Source organism: Mytilus trossulus, chromosome 1, assembly GCF_036588685.1.
Source record: "Mytilus trossulus isolate FHL-02 chromosome 1, PNRI_Mtr1.1.1.hap1, whole genome shotgun sequence".
In the NCBI taxonomy this organism is placed as follows: domain Eukaryota; kingdom Metazoa; phylum Mollusca; class Bivalvia; order Mytilida; family Mytilidae; genus Mytilus; species Mytilus trossulus.
Window position 1 is genome coordinate 90,597,752 of NC_086373.1, and position 20,226 is coordinate 90,617,977.

The window sequence follows — 20,226 nt, forward strand, 5'->3', positions numbered from 1 at the left end:
GTTTTTGTGATATTTTTAATAAAAGGTTTTTTATAAATGGGAAAGATTTTTTTTAATATTTGAAACATAGCTTTCAGTCAATATAGAAAAGAAGATGCAGTATGATGACTATGATTGCCAATGAGACAACACTTCACAAGAGACAAAATGATACAGAAATTAACAACTATAGGTCATTGTACAGCCTTCAACAATGAGCACAGCCAATACTTCTTTCAGTCATTGTTAATTTCACTGCTGGATAAGTATGTAGTGAAAAGGTATCAAAATAAAGTTAATTTAACTTGATTGTTAGATCAGTCCATTCACATTTTGTAAATATTGCTACTTAATTAAAAAAAAGTTGGCAAAGTTCAGCCATCCTGTTAATCGATCCAGATCACTTCTAAAATGGAAAAGATAATCAAATGCATTAAACTGCATCACCAGAACTAGGGTAAACTGGAAAACAAAACAGATGAAACAAAAAAAGGAAAAACAAAAGCTTCAAATATCCAAAGTTTTTGCTCGTTATTTTGTTCCAAAATAAATAACAATGAATATCTTAATATGACATGAATTTTTGTTTTGCTTGATGGAGTCAAAAAGTGAGACATAGGTATGCTGTTTCTGGCTTCTGCGACAATGACTATGATGACAGCGACGGCTGCAACAATGTATAAGTGTGTGATTAGGTCTAGTATAGAGTGAACCACTAGTAGAGAGTCAAAGATATTTGGTATGCAGTTGTATAAGAATATTCTGTATTCTGAATCAGTTGCTGAACTGGTATGACCTTGTCAACCTTTATATGTATATTAAGATCTGGATCAGTAGATGTACTGGTATGACCTTGTCAACCTTTCAAGCAATATTGAGATCTGGATCAGTTGATGTACTGGTATGACCTTGTCAACCTTTCAAGGTATATTGATGTCTGGATCAGTTAATGTGCTGGTATGACCTTTTCAACCTTTCTATTTATATGGAGGTCTGGATCAGTTGATGTGCTGGTATGACCTTGTCAACCTTTCTATTTAAATGGAAGTCTGAATCAGTTGATGTGCTACTAAGTCCTTGTCAACCTTTCAAGGTATATTGAGTTCTGGATCCGTTGGTGTGCTGGTATGACCTTGTCAACCTTTCAAGGTATATTTAGGTCTTGATCCGTTGATGTGCTGGTATGACCTTGTCAACCTTCCTCTGTATATTGAAGTCTGTATCAGTTGCCCTGCTGGTATGACATTGTCAACCTTTCTATGTATATTTAGTCCTGGGTCAGTTGCTGAGCGTGAATGTCCTTCAACCTCTCTATTTATATTTAGGTCTGGATCAGTTTCTGGAATGCGATGTCCTTCCAACCCTTCTATGTATATTGAGGTCTGGATCAGTTGCTGTGCTGTTGTGACCTTTTCAACCTTTCTATTTATATGGAGGTCTGGATCAGTTTATGTGCTGGTATGACCTTGTCAACCTTTCTATTTAAATGGAGGTGTGAATCAGTTGCCTTGCTGGTATGACCTTGCCAACCTTTCTATGTATATTTAGTCCTGGGTCAGTTGCTGAGCGTGAATGTCCTTCAACCTCTCTATTTATATTTAGGTCTGGATCAGTTTCTGGAATGCGATGTCCTTCCAACCCTTCTATGTATATTGAGGTCTGGATCAGTTGCTGTGCTGTTGTGACCTTTTCAACCTTTCTATTTATATGGAGGTCTGGATCAGTTTATGTGCTGGTATGACCTTGTCAACCTTTCTATTTAAATGGAGGTGTGAATCAGTTGCCTTGCTGGTATGACCTTGTCAACCTTCCTTTGTATATTGAAGTCTGTATCAGTTGCCCTGCTGGTATGACATTGTCAACCTTTCTATGTATATTTAGTCCTGGGTCAGTTGCTGAGCGTGAATGTCCTTCAACCTCTCTATTTATATTTAGGTCTGGATCAGTTTCTGGAATGCGATGTCCTTCCAACCCTTCTATGTATATTGAGGTCTGGATCAGTTGCTGTGCTGTTGTGACCTTTTCAACCTTTCTATTTATATGGAGGTCTGGATCAGTTTATGTGCTGGTATGACCTTGTCAACCTTTCTATTTAAATGGAGGTGTGAATCAGTTGCCTTGCTGGTATGACCTTGCCAACCTTTCTATGTATATTTAGTCCTGGATCAGTTGCTGAGCGTGAATGTCCTTGCTAACCTCACTATTTATATTTAGGTCTTGGTCAGTTGCTGGAATGCGATGTCCTTCCAACCTTTCAATGCATATTGAGATCTGGATCAGTTGATGTGCTGTTGTGACCTTTTCAACCTTTCTAGGTATATTGAGATCTGAATCAGTTGATGTGTTGGTATATTAACCATGTCAACCTTTCTATTTATATTGAGATCTAAATCAGTTTATGGATTGGTATGTCCTTGTCAACCTTTCTTGGTATATTTCGATCGGGATCAGTTGATGTGCTGTTATGACCTTGTCAACCTTTCTATTTATATGGAGGTCTGAATCAGTTGATGTGCTGGTATGACTTTGTCAACCTTTCTATGTATATTTACTATATTTAGGTCTGGATAAGTTGCTGAGCTGGAATGTTTTTGCTTACCTTTCTATTTATTTTGAGGTCTGCATCAGTTGCTGAGATGCTTTGTCCTTGTAAATATCTCCATGTATATTAAGACCTTGGAAGGATGGTTTCAACTAGTTACCAAATAAAAAAAAACCAATGTCATTCCAAGTAGCGATAGCATCGGGACATCATACATTGCACATGCAAAGGGTAACAGAAATTGCCCAAAAAATACAATGTATTGGAACGAACCAGCAAAACCTATACCTGACTCTTAAGACATATAGCCACAGTGACTATTTTATCTTTGATATAGTTATAGACAGATTCGTCAAGAAGGTATTGTTTGGAAATTGCGATGTCAGTTTGAATATCCCTTTGGTGTCTTTCGCCTTTCTTGTTAAGTATCTTGATAGAGTTATACAATGTTCTTATAAGATTGAATAAGATTAAACTTGGAACAACGGAGTGGTTAAATCATTAATGGCAGTTTTTGCCAATATTTATTAACTATTAAGGAGAAACATCATTTTGATCTACCATGAAATTTAATGGACCACCGATAAGACATATGTATTGCTTAGACAGTTATAGAAACTTATTGCTCTATCGATACAATCTGAGACTACTATAACATGTGTTATAGTAGTCTCAGATACAATGTACATATTTTTGTACTTGCATTTTGGTGTTGTATTAGATCGTATAAGGTCATGCTTTTTCAAACAGTTTATGAAGTGCTTATCCTAAATCCGATGGATTTGTACTGATTTGAATAGTACAACTCTTTGTTGAGAACATGATTTTTGTCGAGCCTGCGATTTTTGGTGCAGAAAGCTCGACATAGAGATAGTGATCCGGCGTTAGCTAACTTCTTAAAAAAGCTTTATCATTTTAGTAGGTTGAAAACCTGGATGCTTCAAACTTTGTATATTGATGCCTTATGTTACAAAATTTCCCACTGTCACGTGACATGTCAATTGTCCTTGACCTCATTTTCCTGGTTCATCGCATACTTGAAAAAAAAGTTAATATGTTTTTAATGTTAATTTCTCTCTTATTATGAGTATTAGGATAACTGTATTTGGTGTGTGCGTACCTTGCAAGGTCCTTATACCCGTCAGACAGTGTTCACTTGACCATGACCTCATTTCATGTATCAGTGAACAAGTTGTCAAGTCCATATCTCAGATACTATAAGCAATTGGTCTAGTGTATTTGATGTATGGAACGATTGTAAGGTGTTCATGTCCAACCAGCAGTTGTCATATGACCTTGACCTCATTTTCATCGTACAATGGTCAAAGTTTAGTTTTTGAGTGGTTTTTTTTTCTAATACTATATGCAATAGGTCAACTTTATTTGGTGTATTGAAATATTTTATGATGTACATGGCAACATGTTTAACCCCGCCATATTATTTATGTATTAGCGCCTGTCCCAAGTCAGGAGCCTGTAATTCAGTGGTTGTCGTTTGTTTTTGTGTAACATATTTGTTTTTCGTTAATTTTTTTTACAAATAAGGCCGTTAGTTTTCTCGTTTGAATTGTTTTACATTTTCATATCGGGGTCTTTTATAGCTGACTATGCGGTATGACTTTGCTCATTGTTGAAGGCCGTACGGTGACCTATAGTTGTTAATGTCTGTGTCATTTTGGTCTCTTGTGGACATTGTCTCATTGGCAATCATACCACATTTTCTTTTTTATATGGCAGTCTCGCAGGTTTTATTTGACTTTGAGGCCTTTTTCATGGTTCATCATTTTGCTCAGTGTTAAGTTTAGGTGTTTTGGTATGTTTTTCTCAAACTATTAGCAATAGGGCAACACTATATTTGCTGTAAAAAGGCTTCAAAGCTGTTCATGTCTGCTTGGCATTATTCATCTGACCTTAACCTCATTTTCATGGTTAATTGGTAAATGTTTTATTTTCTTAGTTAAGTCTATATCTTAGAAACTATAAGCTTTATATCAACTATATTTAGTGCCTTGAATGATTGTATGGTGTACATGTATTTCTCGTTTGATTTATATGACATTGACCTCATTTTTTTTTATCATGGTAAGTTTATTTAATAGTTGTAGTAAAGCTTTCAAATTAAGGATGTCAAGACAATATCAGTGGTAAGTAAAGAAGGCGAGACGTTTCAGCGTGTGCACTCTTGCTGTTTATATATTGGTGTGCAAGTTTACGTGTTAATTTTCCGGATTCATAACCGATATTGCACCGTTTTTTAAGCTCACCCTAATCTGGTTACCAATACATTTCAGTATTTTTGATGAGATATCAGAGGAGAAACAAATTATATAAGTACCAGTCGACAGTATTTTGTAAACAAAAATCACATGCTCCTGACAATGTATATATTAAGAAGGAAAATACCATTTTTTACAACCTGAATGCCTTTCTATCGAATTTGAGTTACAATCAGAAAGTTATATATTTCATTTTATTCTGCACTCTGGTCTGACAGTGCTCTAAAAAGTAAGTTTGATTGCCAATCAGCAGGTCACATGAAAAATGTAAACAATGAAATTTATTTTTAAACTATAAATTGAATTTTTCGTCATTGAATATACATGGACATGTATACGTAGATAATCCATGTCTTCTTTTGATCATTATTGAGACATAAAAGCATCGACCTTATTTCTCATAAAAAAAATGGCAACAACAAACTTGTAAAATGTCATTTCCAAAAAGGGTAAAATGATTTTATAAATAAATGCTGAACTTGTTGTTGAAGGCAGTATGTAGCAATGTTAAAGGATGTGACATTGCAATTGTATGCAATCAAGTTTAAGAAGTATAGTTGACAAATTATCTTACATACCATATGGCCCAATTTGATATGTATAAAGGTGATTAGTCCGAGATTACTCTGACGTCCAAAGCTGTTTTGCCAGACAAGGTGGGGCCGTGGGACTTGTCTGGCAAAACAGAGTAACTGGACTTCAGAGTAATCTCGGACTAAAAGGTGATGTGCTCTGGTTAGGCTGTCCAACAAAACGACTAGACAAACTTATTTAACATGATAAAAGTTTTTACCCTTTGGATTTAAAAAATCAGAGTGAATCTATCAGACACCATTCTTTAAGTGATGGAATGTTTTTTGGCAGGCACATTTTTTGAAGAACATTTTACTTGACTATTTGTGTAACTGGTAATTTCCATATTTTTAATATTGATCAACAAAAAAATACAAGACGTAACGTGACGAACTGAAATTGCACCTATTTTGACAGTTTTCTCAACTTCCTTTTTTAGCTCACCTGGCCTAAAAGGCCATGTGAGCTTTTCTTATCACTTGGCGTCCGTCGTTGTCGTCTGTCGTCGTTAACAATTTTTCAAACATCTTCTCCTCTGAAACTACTGAATGGATTTGAATGAAACTTAACATGATTGTTCCTTAGAGTATCCTGCACAAAGTGTGCGCTTCGATTTTTGATCCGTCAAAAAACATGGCCGCCGTTACTTAAAATAGAACATAGGGGTCAAATGCAGTTTTTGGCTTATATCTCAAAAACGAAAGCATTTAGAGGAAATCTGACATGGTTAAAATGTTCCTTAGGTCAAGATCTATCAGCCCTGAAATTTTCAGATGAATCAAACAAACCATTGTTGGGTTGCTGCCACTTAATTGGTAATTTTAAGGAAATTTTGCAGTTTTTGGTCATTATCTTGAATATTATTATAGATAAAGATAAACTGTAAACAGCAAAAATGATCAGCAAAGTACGATCTACAAATAAGTTAATATGACCAAAATTGTCAATTGACCCCTTAAGGGGTTATTGTCCTTTAATGGCAATTTTTCACAATTTGTTCATCATATTTCCTAACTTTAAAAAATCTTCTCCTCTGAAACTACTGAATGGATTTGGATGAAACTTAGCATGATTGTTCCTTAGATTATCCTGCACAAAATGTGTGCTTAGATTTTTGATCCGTCAAAAAACATGGCTGCCGTTACTTAAAATAGAACATAGGGGTCAAATGCAGTTTTTGGCTTATATCTCAAAAACGAAAGCATTTAGAGCTAATCTGACATGGGGTTAATATGTTCATTAGGTCAAGATCTATCAGCCCTGAAATTTTCAGATGAATCAAACAAACCATTGTTGGGTTGCTGCCACTTAATTGGTAATTTAAAGGAAATTTTGCAGTTTTTGGTCATTATCTTGAATATTATTATAGATAAAGATAAACTGTAAACAGCAAAAATGATCAGCAAAGTGAGATCTACAAATAAGTCAATTTGACCAAAATTTTCAATTGACCTCTTAAGGAGTTATTGCCCTTTAAAGACTTTTTTTCACAATTTGTTCATCATGTTGACTTACTTTAAAAAATCTTCTCCTTTGAAACTGCTGTATCAATTTCAGCCAAACTTAGGTAGATGAGTTTCAGAGTTTCAGAGTATCTAGTATAAATTTTATATTTCATTTCCTTGTATGTCAAGAAACATAGCTCTTATGGCTAAAATAGAACATAGGAGAAAATGATTTTTTTTTTGGCTTTTGAAGAGAATAGGACGATTTAAAGAACATTTAAATAAATTGAAAAGCCAAAATAATCATTGATGAGAGATTAAACCAAAAAAATTCAGGTGAGCGATTCAGGCTCTTGAGAGCCTCTTGTTTATGATCAAGACAAAAAAAATCATTTTGTGTTTATTTTGTAGCCGTATCCTTCTTTTTTATATTGATACACCAATTTGATTTTCAATCCATATGGAATCATAGAAGAAATAGTCTTAACTTACCTCCAAACCATCAATGATTCTGTTATGTGGAGTGCCCAAATTGCATCCATGCTTAAATTCGCATCGTCAAAAGTCTAATAACAGAGCTTTTGTTTATTTTTTTTCAAATATTTTGAACAATTGGATATTTGTCCATGCTTACTCTTCATTTTTCTGAGAAATGGATACTGGAATATATTGTATTTGCTAATTTTATTAAGATGACGTTTTGATGACGTCGCATGGCGATGTTTCGGTAAATTTTGCTTTTTTCAGTAAACACTCCATCTTTTGATAAATACTGTGAAAGCTTTGTGTATAACTAAATATTTTAACCTATGTTGAAAGACTTTCATAGTATCAAATCATAAAAACACAAATTGTTTAGTCTCTATGAAATCTTGTAAGATTTTGCTAAATAGGTGCAATTTGGGTACTCTTGAAATTTGGGTACCGTTACATTAATTATTTAAAAGCTCTGTTTGGAGATTTTTGTATATATTATATATATAGATATAGGAAGATGTGGTGTGAGTGCCAATGAGACAACTCTCCATCCAAATAACAATTTAAAAATTAAACCATTATAGGTAAAAGTACGGCCTTCAACATATATATTTATGTCAAAGTTAGTTAACATTCGGCTCTATTCTTTCACTACAGCTACCAGTATAAAAAAAAATCAGAAAATGGATGCTAGCAGCTATGAAGTATATGAAGAGCACCTGAAACATTTAGAAGAACAACTTGTTACAGTTACCATAGAAAATCAAAGCCTTGGTAAGTTAGGTGGTAGATTGGTTACTTGTTTTTTAGACCAATTTTCATCACTATATCTATCCGAGATTTTTTGCTCATACATTTGTACATAGAAAAAAGGGATTATTTAGATTAAGAATGTTTCTTATATTTATTTTATGGCAACCAATGATTAAAAACCTGCAAAGAAATGTATTGATATGTTCTCTGCATTGCAAGTAATAGATGTTATATAATTTTCTTTAAGCTGCTCAAAATTTTAAAACTACATCATTTATGTACATGGGCTTTAAAAAAAATATTATATCACCGAAAGATTAGAAATGAAAGAAAGAAGAAGCAGTGTACTTTGGAACTTAACATATCAATGGATGTGCATACATGTACATGAATTGTATTATGATTTGCCTGTATTTCTAAGACAATACCTTACCTTCTATGCAGCCCAATACGTTTAATGACAATTCATATGGACAATAGTTATCTATAAAATCTATGAGGGACAACAGTTATCCATCAGATGCAATTCATACTGACAATATATATCTTTATTACCAAAGTCTAGTCTGTATAAACTATAGGTATACATTTGAATTACATCAATAATACATATAATACATATTACATAAACATAAATTCAATAGTTATTCATAACTCTATGAGTGCATAATTGTCCCCTGCATAATGCATTGCAGGGACATGGCATACAAGATGTCCATCTGTCTGTCCAGTCTTGTTAGGGTAAAATTCTTGCCACTTATACTGTAGGTTAATATCTGTAATATCACAAGACAAGTTTAATTATGGTGGTCAATTGACCATTTTTTTTCAAAAACTACTCCCCTTGAAAATATCAAATTTATGGAAAATAGTCTCTTGTAAGTGTTCTGCCAGATTTTTATAAAACTTATACTATAAGTAAATATCAGTTTTGTAATGTTGGAATATCAACATTTTATTAAAGAGTTATGCCTCTTGGAAAAATTGAATTTATGAAAAAATGTCCTTGTTACTCTAGGTTGGTGTTCGCAATAACTGGGGTAAGCTCTATAAGTGTGTACTGTCAAATTTTTATAAAGATTTATGCCCCTTGAAAATATAAAAAATATGTGCAAAACAGGGGACATTGGAACTCTTTTATTTTATTTATATGGACAACATTTAACTATAATTGCATGAGTTATAATTCATATGAATACACACACAAGTAACCATAACTTTCTTGGGGTATAAATCAGATGGCGGATAGGTATTTACTATATGATTTACTATTCAGTAAGTGAACTCAATGGTTATAAAGACAAAGAATCATTGGATAGATTAAGAGCAGAGATTGAGATTGAAAGAAACAGATACAAAAAGTTAGAAGAGAAATTCAAGTGAGTAAAATCTGTTATAGAGAAAAATATTTTCTGTAGTTAACTTGTTACCAGGGCCTCCTCTTGAAATCATCATTCTAGTATGTCTATGTAAATCAGTGATTTTTCTCATAGATGAAAATAGTAGACCACACATTGACAGAAACAAGTGCCTGTGTATATACTATATACATGTAATGAAATTATATAAAGAAAAGAAGGGGTTAGCAGACAAAATTTGTAAAGACTCTTCATGATAAAAAAAGAGGATTTAGAATACCTTATAAAATGTCAAAAACAAGTTAAGAGAACATCTTAAGTGTATAAGGCCATCTTTACCATGTTAACAGCTGATCAATTATGAAACTTGATTTTCACTTCAAATAAATGTGAAAATACCTGCATTTTAATATGAATATATTTTTTTGTAATCGCAGAAAACATGAGAAAGATGATATCAAACATATTCAGAGCTTTGATAGTGCTCAGGGATGGGTTGATGTATCTATCAAATCCAGTAGTTCAGGTTAGTAATGAAAAAAAGTACGATAAAAAAGGGAGGGAGTCAGAAGAGAATAATATTGTATGTCAGAGCTTTTTAAATGGGGTGCACATTTATTTAAAACTCAACAAGAAGTTGCCTGTGAAATTTTGGTACAATTGAGCAAATGTTGAAACAAAGAGTTTTTAAATTTCGCAGCAAAAGCATATACGGGTAAGACACAGATTGATAACGGTCTTCAAATTTAGGAAGTACAAAACACTACATCTTTACATCATATATCACAAATATGTCCAATTTTGTATGGTTTCAGATGGTTGCATCTCAATGAAATCGTTCTCTTCCTTTAGAAGTATAGATACAAAAATTGAGTTGAGAAATTTTGAACCAGAGATTAGTCTCAGCTACATTTCAGTTTATCAAATTTATTCTGAAAGTCTTCTGACTTTTTTCTTTTCAGATGAGAAATCCTCTCCACCACCGAAGTCAACAAAGAAAAGAGTTGGAAGAAATAAAAAGTTTGACTTATTGTGGAGGAGAATAGTGAATTCTGTATATAACTTTATGGATGATTTTACAGAGGAACCTGAAGAACAGAATGAGAATGAAGATGGAGAACCTCTCACTGTTAAACAGTTAGGTTTAGATAATTATTTACCAGTGCTTCTTATCATCTCCAATATCTATTTTGTTAAAACAGTTTAATTTCAAAATTTCTAATCACAGACTTGACAATTGTTTTAAAGTTGATAAAGTTATTGTAGCTTATCTTGAGTAAACTTAGTGTTTATTCATACACAAATTCTGTGAAAAAAATGTCTCTTCTGCTAATAAAAAACGATTTTTTTGTACAAGAAAAATCAGTATCATTAATTTAACTTGTGGTTCAACTGTCAATTAACTGACAAGGGTACTATCTATCCAGTCAGTCCTTTAATCTTTGATTAAAAGAATATTTAAATTTTACACTTTTAATTATACCAAATTATGAATTTTGTAGTTTACCAATTATGATATCTTGTATATCAATAAAGAATAGACTAATCAAGTAAATACACAAAAACACTGTGTGAATCAAAGGTTTAAATTTTCTTTTTTTCTCCCAGTGTATTCCTGTTGAGAGTACCTGATCAATATCATACATTTATATTGCTTAATCTTTAAATTACTGAAATCTATGAGTTATGTATGTTGTATAGGTTGCTATTTTTTTCCATTGTAGATTAAAAGCTAATATCAACAGATTTAGTAAGTTGGCTTAAATATTTTTTATATTTGATACAATATGCTGTGTACAAAATGTCTATAACTATGTGCTGTTTGTGGGATTTAAAAAAATGTTCATGTTTAACGAATTAAAATACAAAGGAATTTTTTTTTAACTGTATAATTCATAAATATTGATTACGTTTTTTAAAATTATGCTTTCATTTATTCAGTACACTATCCTCATTGTAGGTTCTGATTTAAAACCTTATATAGATACAATCAAAGGAATACAGCAGCTACTAGCTTGGAAGACTCCATCTTATACTTTACTAATGTTCATGGTTTGTATAACAGAATTCCTCCTTCTATTTAAGAAATAATTATACCCTGGCTTTAAAAAGTTGGGTATACTGTTTTTCCTCTGTCTGTCTGTCCATCCATCATTCAGTCCGTCTGTCCGTCCTATGAATATTTTTTGTCGCATCTTTGTCAAGAACTAAACTGTCAGCTATACCTTGTGATGCCTTTTCAGATTCAACATTCAACAACTTCCTGTTTAACAAACAATTGCATCATTTTACACATGACATCCATGTTGAAAAATTTAGCCACATTTTATTATATATATTTATCGGACCACAGATGAATTATCGCATTGTGATTGGTTAAACGCCGTCACGTGGTGACCCCCTATGAGACCGTATGGGGTTAATAAGTTTCATATGGGGTTCATGACGCATTAATGGCGATGTCATTTATTAATGTTGTTGTGTTTCATTGTTTATTTTTTTTAAAAACGCAGCAGAAAAAGTCCAGTGTCCGATAAATTGATTATACGGTTAACTACTGACCTACTACGGATCCATAGAGGGTGAATAAAATTCATAGGGGACTCCGCCTCCAGCCTCACCCCCTATGGATTTTACTAACCCTCTATGGATCTGTATGGGGTCAGTAGTGAACCATATAACTTATAATATATATGTCTTCTCTACTGTGTAACGCATAGATTCATCACTCAACAACTTCCTGTTTACCGTAAAGTATTTGGGCAGGGTTATCATCAGTGAGCAGAAGCTTGATCGCAGTTTCACTTGTTCATTGGGCTTGAATTATACTGATTTTACCAGCTTGAACTTTTATCATCAATACTTTACCACAAGAGATAGCAACTTTCAACATAAGAAATTTCATCATAATACTTAGTTCCTTCAAAATAATATGTAATAAAATCGAGAATGGAAATGGGGAATGTGTCAAAGAGACAACAACCCGACCAAATAAAAAACAACAGCAGAAGGTCACCAACAGGTCTTCAATGTAGCGAGAAATTCCCACACCCGGAGGCGTCCTTCAGCTGGCCCCTAAACAAATATATACTAGTCCAGTGATAATGAACGCCATACTAATTTCCATATTGTACACAATGTTTATTTTGATTTCAGATTTATTTGATTGCTATATGGCATGGTTGTTTTGTATCTGTGATATTGTTTTGTTTGGTTGTGAGAATGATGGTTAGTTATTTAAATCATTTGTAAGTACTTTTATGTGGTTATTATTTAGTTTTTGAATTGTCATAAATTTGAATCAAACATATGTGTAAAAAAGAATAAAGGTACATTTGTAGAACTTTTCTCCTCTTGAAATAAACTTCAAATTAAAAGGCTAAATTTAGAAGGACATGTTTTAAGATTATCCTAAAAGTAGTTGATATTTTGTTAAAGTTCCATACCATCTATCTACAAATATATGGCTGTGTTTTATACACTTTTATTACTGGTTTATCCTTGTCCTGCTTGTCAACCACAAATAAACAAAGTTATATTATACTTAGAACACACAGGCACTTGTTTCTATCCATTGGAAGAACCACTAAAATATACGTTGATAGTGGTTCTTCCAATGGATAGAAACAAGTGCCTGTGTTAGAACATGCAAACAAATGGGAAATGTTTTTATGAATTCTGCCTGTAACTAATGTGTATTTATGTATATTCAGATATTATACATTGAATAATTCTGCTGAACAATATTTTTTGCATTATATTTTTAGGGGATTCCAAATCAAGTTCAATTTTTTCCAGGCACTAGAAGAACAAAAGGTACAGCTTGGTAGAAATACTGTTTAAGTCATATATTGGATTATAGTAAAGTCCATTTATTACATTAGTGTTGTAGTTTGATACATAAAATTTAAATAGGTTTATAATGGAATGAAATTTTCTTTCCTGAATTGTTGTGTAAAATGGACCATTTACTTACAAACTTAAATAAATAAACTAAGAAGTTCAGGAGTCAGTGACTTGGTTATATATATTTTTCATATTTTGAAGAAAATAATGATTTACTCATTATTCCATTATTAGAAACTGAACAGTTTCTGTCTTTTCCATTTTTTTTAATGACTGAAACAGTATGTGCCATTAAGGGAAACATTGTTTCACTATTTTGGAAGATAATTATTAGAAAGTGTGTCTTTGAAAAATGAAGAAGTGTTTTGATTTCCAATATTAAAGACAACTATACACCAAATGAGTAGAAGATTTGCATGCTTAATTGAAATGAATACATATTGATTTTTCTTCTTTTTGTTGAATCTTTTCCACCATTTTAAACATTCTTAAATTAAATAAAAAACTCACTTATCTGGTTCATATTTAAGAGAGCTTACTAGGCTAATTTTCAAGAAACAAACCTAATAAACGAGATAAGGATACACACAAAGCAATGTTATTTATGACTTATTAAGGCTAAGCAGGTTTATATTTCAGTGTTCCTCTTACAAAAAGAAATGCATCTATAATACTAAAATTACGAGGTCCAATTTGTCAGCCGTCATCACGTAAAAACGACGAATTAAAGAATTCAACTTTATATATAACTAATATAGTACAAAGGTGTAGATTAAAAATTACACCACTCCAAGCCCTTTTGTTTTCCACGTAATTAATATTGCCAATAATGAAGAAGTTCCGGGTCGAGTCCTATACCGATACCAATAGTATATTCATCTGTTACCTATGACCTTATCTGTACATTCTGCATTTGACAAGCGCACCACCAAACGGTGTAATCAGGATAAAATTATGCTATATACATGGGTCATAATCACAGGGTTGACACTACTAAATTGTCAAATTGTTAACTATTGTAGTATTTTAATCAGTAAGACTTTATAAGATAACAATACGAATACTAACAAGAGGCTCTCAAGAGCCTGAATCGCTCACCTGAATTCTTTTGGTTAAATCTCTCATCAATGATTATTTTGGCTTTTCAATTTATTTAAATGTTCTTTTGATCGTCCTATTTTCTTCAAAAGCCAAAAAAAATAAATTATTTTCTCCTATGTTCTATTTTGGCCATAGGAGCTGTTTCTTGACATACAAGGAAATAAAATATAAAATTTATACTAGATACTCTGAAACTCATTTAGCCTAAGTTTGGCTGAAATTGATACAGCAGTTTCAAAGGAGAAGATTTTTTAAAGCAAGTCAACATGATGAACAAATTGTGAAAAAAGTCTTTAAAGGGCAATAACTCCTTACGGGGTCAATTGACAATTTTGGTCGAATTGACTTATTTGTAGATCTTACTTTGCTGAACATTATTGCTGTTACAGTTTATCTCTATCTATAATAATATTCAAGATAATAAAAAAAAACAGCAAAATTTCCTTAAAATTACCAATTCAGGGGCAGCAACCCAACAACGGGTAGTCTAATTCATCTGAAAATTTCAGGGCAGATAGATCTTGACCTGATAAACTGTATTACCCCATGTCAGATTTGCTCTAAATGCTTTGGTTTTTGAGTTATAAGCCAAAAACTGCATTTGACCCCTATGTTCTATTTTTAGCAATGGCGATCATATTTGTTGCTAGATCAAAACTTCGGATACAATTTACAAACTAGATACCCTAAGGAACATTCAGTTAAAGTTTAGAAGTATTTGGCCTAGTAGTTTCAGAGGAGAAGATTTTTGTAAAAGATTACTAAGATTTACGAAAAATGGTTAAAAATTGACTATACTGGGCAATAACTCCTAAAGGGGTCAACTGACCATTTCCGTCATGTTGATTTATTAGTAAATCTTACTTTGCTGAACATTATTGCTGTTCACAGTTTATCTCTATCTATAATAATATTCAAGATAATAACCAAAAACAGCAAAATTTCCTTAAAATTACCAATTCAGGGGCAGCAACCCAACAACGGGTTGTCTGATTCATCTGAAAATTTCAGGGCAGATAGATCTTGACCTGATAAACTATATTACCCCATGTCAGATTTGCTCTAAATGCTTTGGTTTTTGAGTTATAAGCCAAAAACTGCATTTGACCCCTATGTTCTATTTTTAGCAATGGCGACCATGTTTGTTGATAGATCAAAAGTTCGGTTACAATTTATAAACTAGATACCCTAAGGAACATTCAGTTAAATTTTGGAAGTATTTGGCCCAGTAGTTTCAGAGGAGAAGATTCTTGAAAAAGTTTACGACGACAGACAACGACGGACGACGACATACAACGACAGACGACGGACGACGACGGACGCAAAGTGATGGCATAAGCTCACTTGGCCCTTCGGGCCAGGTGAGCTATAAATAAGGCGTATAGGTACAGTTTTCAATTTGTTAGCGTGCATGACGTAAAACAGCGAATCAAAGAATTCAACTTTATTCATAACTAATATAGGACAATGCTGTTGATTAAAAAAATACTCCATCCCAGGACCTTTTGTTTTCCAAATAATTAATATTACCAATAATTGATAAGTTCCAGTTAGACGGGTTCAAACAGAAAGATTTGAAAGCAGAGAAAACTGTGATTACTATCTTATAATCGGCATGACTTTATCAGATGACAATTGCAATACTAAAATAAGTCTTGCGCATAGTTATATACCTTTATTCAGTCACGGACCCGCGATATCACGGGTGTGTTCTAGTACCTAACTATATTTCAAACTTTCTTAAAATTAATTTTAGCTTCTTTTACTTTTATGATAGATATTTTCTAACCTATAATGTTTGTTTTTTTCATCATTGAATACAGAAATCTATTCATGTGTCAATAAAAAAAGTGACATTATCTTAAAAAGAAAATATGATATTGTTATTATACAGTAGATAAGTAATAGTGTAGGACAAACTGTAAAACACATGTACTATTTTTAGCCTAAAGAAGATAGCAGTTCTGGAATTACAGATAAATTTAGCCTGGTGATACAAGTGGCAAGAAAAGTTCAGGTATTTGATATAAAGTTAAAAACCATAAGATTTGTAGGAACATTATCTGATCTTATCTGTACTGCCAAAAGGTCAATTTTAAATGTCAATTGCAACCCATACTATGGTCATTCTTTAATTTTGATGTGGTTTTTTAAAGCAATTGCCTTCATGCCGTCGCGTATGGCCATCTTTGTGACCCAGATCAGAGACTCCGCCCAGATCAAGCCATAGTATTTTGTTAAACAGGCTCCTGGTCTGTCATTCTTAAACACCTATGTATGTTTTCTAATGCAATACATAGCTTGAAACTTTTGAAAAACGTTAGTGGATTTAAGAAAGTTCAGCATACGTTCTTGTAGATGTATTTTTGTATTTAGGGGGACAACCGTTTGACTATCCAAAAAACATAGACGTCCGAGTGAAAAAAATGCATTTTTATACCTGCGATTCCGTTTTCCGTTCGTATGATGTTTCAACAAAATATGGAATCATTTCAGTTGTTGATTTAGTATTGAAAATTTGACTGAATTATCTTTTATAATATACGGTTTTATATGTTTAATTGGTTTTTTTTTAAGAGAGAGGTCAGGTGCTCTTGTTCATTCATAAAATTGTCGTTCATTCATAAATTTATCGTAAAATCAAAATCACTACACAGGTTATCAGGTTATACGTAGTGTCAAATGATTACCTGTAATCTAAAAATAGACAAAGTTAACTGACCTATTTTGTTGATTTGTTTGCGCAAATAATTTGGAGGAACGAAACCCTTGTTGAAACACATAACAATAAGTTTGTTTTCCTTTTTTGTCATAACTCCGTAAGATTTATCGATCACCTTACTAATGAAATGGACCCGTCCAAACGTGATAGATGCCAAGTCCAGATGAAGAGATATTTACAATTTGGAATTTTCAAGTTTCATAGATTAAAAAAAGTACATCCTTTTTGGATATCATATTCAAAACTGGGTATGCATGACAAATGATGAAACCATTATCCTCGTCTTTCCCATGGACGAGTCTACTACGTTTGTTGACCCTCGACGGTCCACCGTGTTTGCAATTTTATTTCACATGTTTTCGAAATATTGAAGATCATTTTCACAATGTTTCCTGAAAATTGGATAAATATCAAAGCAACTTAGAGCTGTGTGTTCTTGTTCGTATAATGACGATTTAATGTCATGTTTGTCTGTGATGGCCCCTCTTTTCGGGATTGCATGAGAATTATTAGTTATCTCGTACCGCATGAGGATGACACATATCAACTGAGCAATAATGTTTGGGACTTAGTTTTTAAGAAATGATGACAAAGTAACATTATGAAAATATTTTTAGTCAGCTGAAATATATATTTATTTTTTACATGTTTATGTCTTGTAAAATATTTTGTTTCTTTCCCGTTTTTCAACATTTGCGTCTGGAAAGTCGAAATGTTTTAACTGAAGCGTTAAATTTAAATTAATTATGAAAATTAAATCAATAAAGGAAATTATTGCCCAGTTACAAACACTACTAGGGGATAATCCATAATAATTTCTCTTGGAGTTTATATGTTTCAGCACATGCATATTTGACCCCAACTTTAGCCTGGTAAACGTGTTGTCTCCTTGTGAAATATAAAACATATTAAAAATGACTTTCCGCTAAAGTCTTTAATTGATATAAAGTTAAAACCTTCTTAATTCTCACTAGACAACACTCCTGTCATGTTTAATTCTTAAATATATGTGGATGAAAAAAAGTCCCCAAAACATAAACATGGCAGCAATTGCTTTTACAGCCTTTCAGGCTTTGATTTTTTATAGCTTATAGTCCTTTGATTTACTTTGCTAAGTCCTGACATTTTATATACTTGCCTCCAACAGACATTAATCCTGAAATTTTGCCCTTGTCCTCTTAATCCAATATGTACATCAAAGGAATCATGTTATACCAATAAGAGAGCACTATGTGTTAGTTCTGGTATGCTTGCCTTGGTGGAACTGTATCCTTTGGTAGTTTGTTCAGATTTTGAAACACTCAGAATAAAGTTTAGTCACTTGAATTAAAAAATTAGCAGGGACATTTAGTTAAAAATGTGAACTAACTTATAAAAATGATACCTCATATTTTTTTGGTAGATGAGTAAACATCTTTAGTTTGATTTTGATTGTTTTAAAACTAATATTCCTGAATTATTTTTTTCTACATTATACGCTAAATCCTTGGTCAGCAAATATTGGTAGTGTGAATTTTATTTCAGAATGGACTAGGGGCTGCTGCAGATGGTTTGGAGAAAATACAAAGGTAATAAGAAGATTAAATTAGAACCATAAGAAGTTGGATCATGAGTTTAAGGGCATATCCAACAGTTTCAGGGGAGGTAATAGCAAAAGTAAACGTTGTCTATGGTTTCCCGTAACTTAACGTTGTTTCAACGACGTCATAATGGAATCACCATTGGAATTGCTATGGCCGTCTGGAAAGGGAGGGTTCTTTCATTAAAGGAAAGAGCACGGCGGGAATTGGCAAAAAACTCATACAGAATATTAACAGAAATTATAGTCCGGCGGCTACAAGCATATTTCAGACGAATTGTGCACATCCTGTTACAAGCATGAAATTTGGCATAGACCTTCCTCAACTATTACTCTTTTATTTCAGATAGGGAGGCATTTGAAAAAAAATGTCTCACTTCCGGTAAAATCCAAAATGGCGGACGTCATACTTAAATCAGCCCAATATCGAAGGCTAGCGTGTAAAAATGTGTTATTATCATGCTACTATCATAATATTTGGAACAGACCTTTGTTTTTTACTACTTTTGGATAAATTTAATAGATTAGATGTCTTCAGAAACCACACTTCCGGTTAAAATCCAATATGGCTGACATTGTACTTAAATAAGCTTATTTTTTAGGGAGGGTAACTGAAATGTGTTTTAAAGTATTGCTCCTATCATTACATTGTGTATGAACCTTTCTTTGGTGTTTCTGATGGATACAATGCATAAGACATATGTCTTAAAAACCCTTTCTTCCGGTATAACCAAAATGGCGGACATAGAAATATCTAATTTTTATTCAAATTTCATTTTTTTCAAAATGTAAAGAAAATGGTTTTATTTTGTGCTGCTCATTAAACTTTTGGCCTAAAGTTATCCTCTAAATCACTTATTCCAGCATGTTGTAAATATTTAGATATAAAATTGACACTTCCGGTTAAAAATATGACGTAAATTTCAAAGATGAGTCCTCAATCTATTTCTTCGATGTAGAGTTTTGGATAGATTGATTAAAACAAAATAAAATCACTATAGTACTAAAAATTATTTAAAATTATTACTATTTGGTCAAGAATACATGTTTATTCACAGTCACCATGACATGCACACATCGCAGTGCACAGGATATCCGATTTTCCACATTAAAAATGACCACGGTATCCTTTCTTACATCCACAATGAATTAGCTTTTAACAAAATGATGAAGCCTCAAAAAGAGTTTTCCAAAGTTATCCTCTTTGTCCCCGCCTGGAGTGGGTAGCATAAGAGCCAATCCCAACCTCGTCTCCCTAAACACCTATCTAAGTATATTGCATGATTTACATGCTGGTAAAGACTAGACCAAGTTGAGGGAATAGCCTCAAAAAGCCGTCCCTGTTGCGCAAATAGTTATTTTCTTGCTTCGTTAACCATGTTATACCCATCTGTTAAGTTTCTGCGATCTTACAGTAAATCCCCGGTGATTGAGCTCGATTAATCATCATTCTTTTTGTTAAAGTCACATCTTCAAATGCAATCAATGTCTCCCACATAGTCTTTTTCTCCCTTTCAAGCAGAGAGAGAACCATATCACAACAGGTAAAGACATGGATAACAATAAGTGTTTCAG

The 20,226-nt window shown here is 32.8% G+C and overlaps 1 protein-coding gene across 1 annotated transcript in view; it reads left to right on the top strand.

The window, feature by feature from the left end:
• The first annotated feature begins 4,833 nt into the window (after positions 1-4,833).
• The window catches only part of LOC134690221 (GRAM domain-containing protein 4-like), a 30,046-nt gene continuing 14,653 nt past the window's right edge, over positions 4,834-20,226 (top strand). Inside the window, exons 1-11 of the mRNA XM_063550200.1 lie at positions 4,834-5,026; positions 7,950-8,066; positions 9,322-9,424; positions 9,841-9,929; positions 10,366-10,540; positions 11,128-11,153; positions 11,364-11,455; positions 12,560-12,651; positions 13,171-13,219; positions 16,296-16,367; positions 18,597-18,640. Coding sequence (XP_063406270.1) covers positions 7,976-8,066; positions 9,322-9,424; positions 9,841-9,929; positions 10,366-10,540; positions 11,128-11,153; positions 11,364-11,455; positions 12,560-12,651; positions 13,171-13,219; positions 16,296-16,367; positions 18,597-18,640 — 833 coding nt within the window. The 5' untranslated portion in view covers positions 4,834-5,026; positions 7,950-7,975. The remainder of the gene's footprint in view (positions 5,027-7,949; positions 8,067-9,321; positions 9,425-9,840; positions 9,930-10,365; positions 10,541-11,127; positions 11,154-11,363; positions 11,456-12,559; positions 12,652-13,170; positions 13,220-16,295; positions 16,368-18,596; positions 18,641-20,226) is intronic.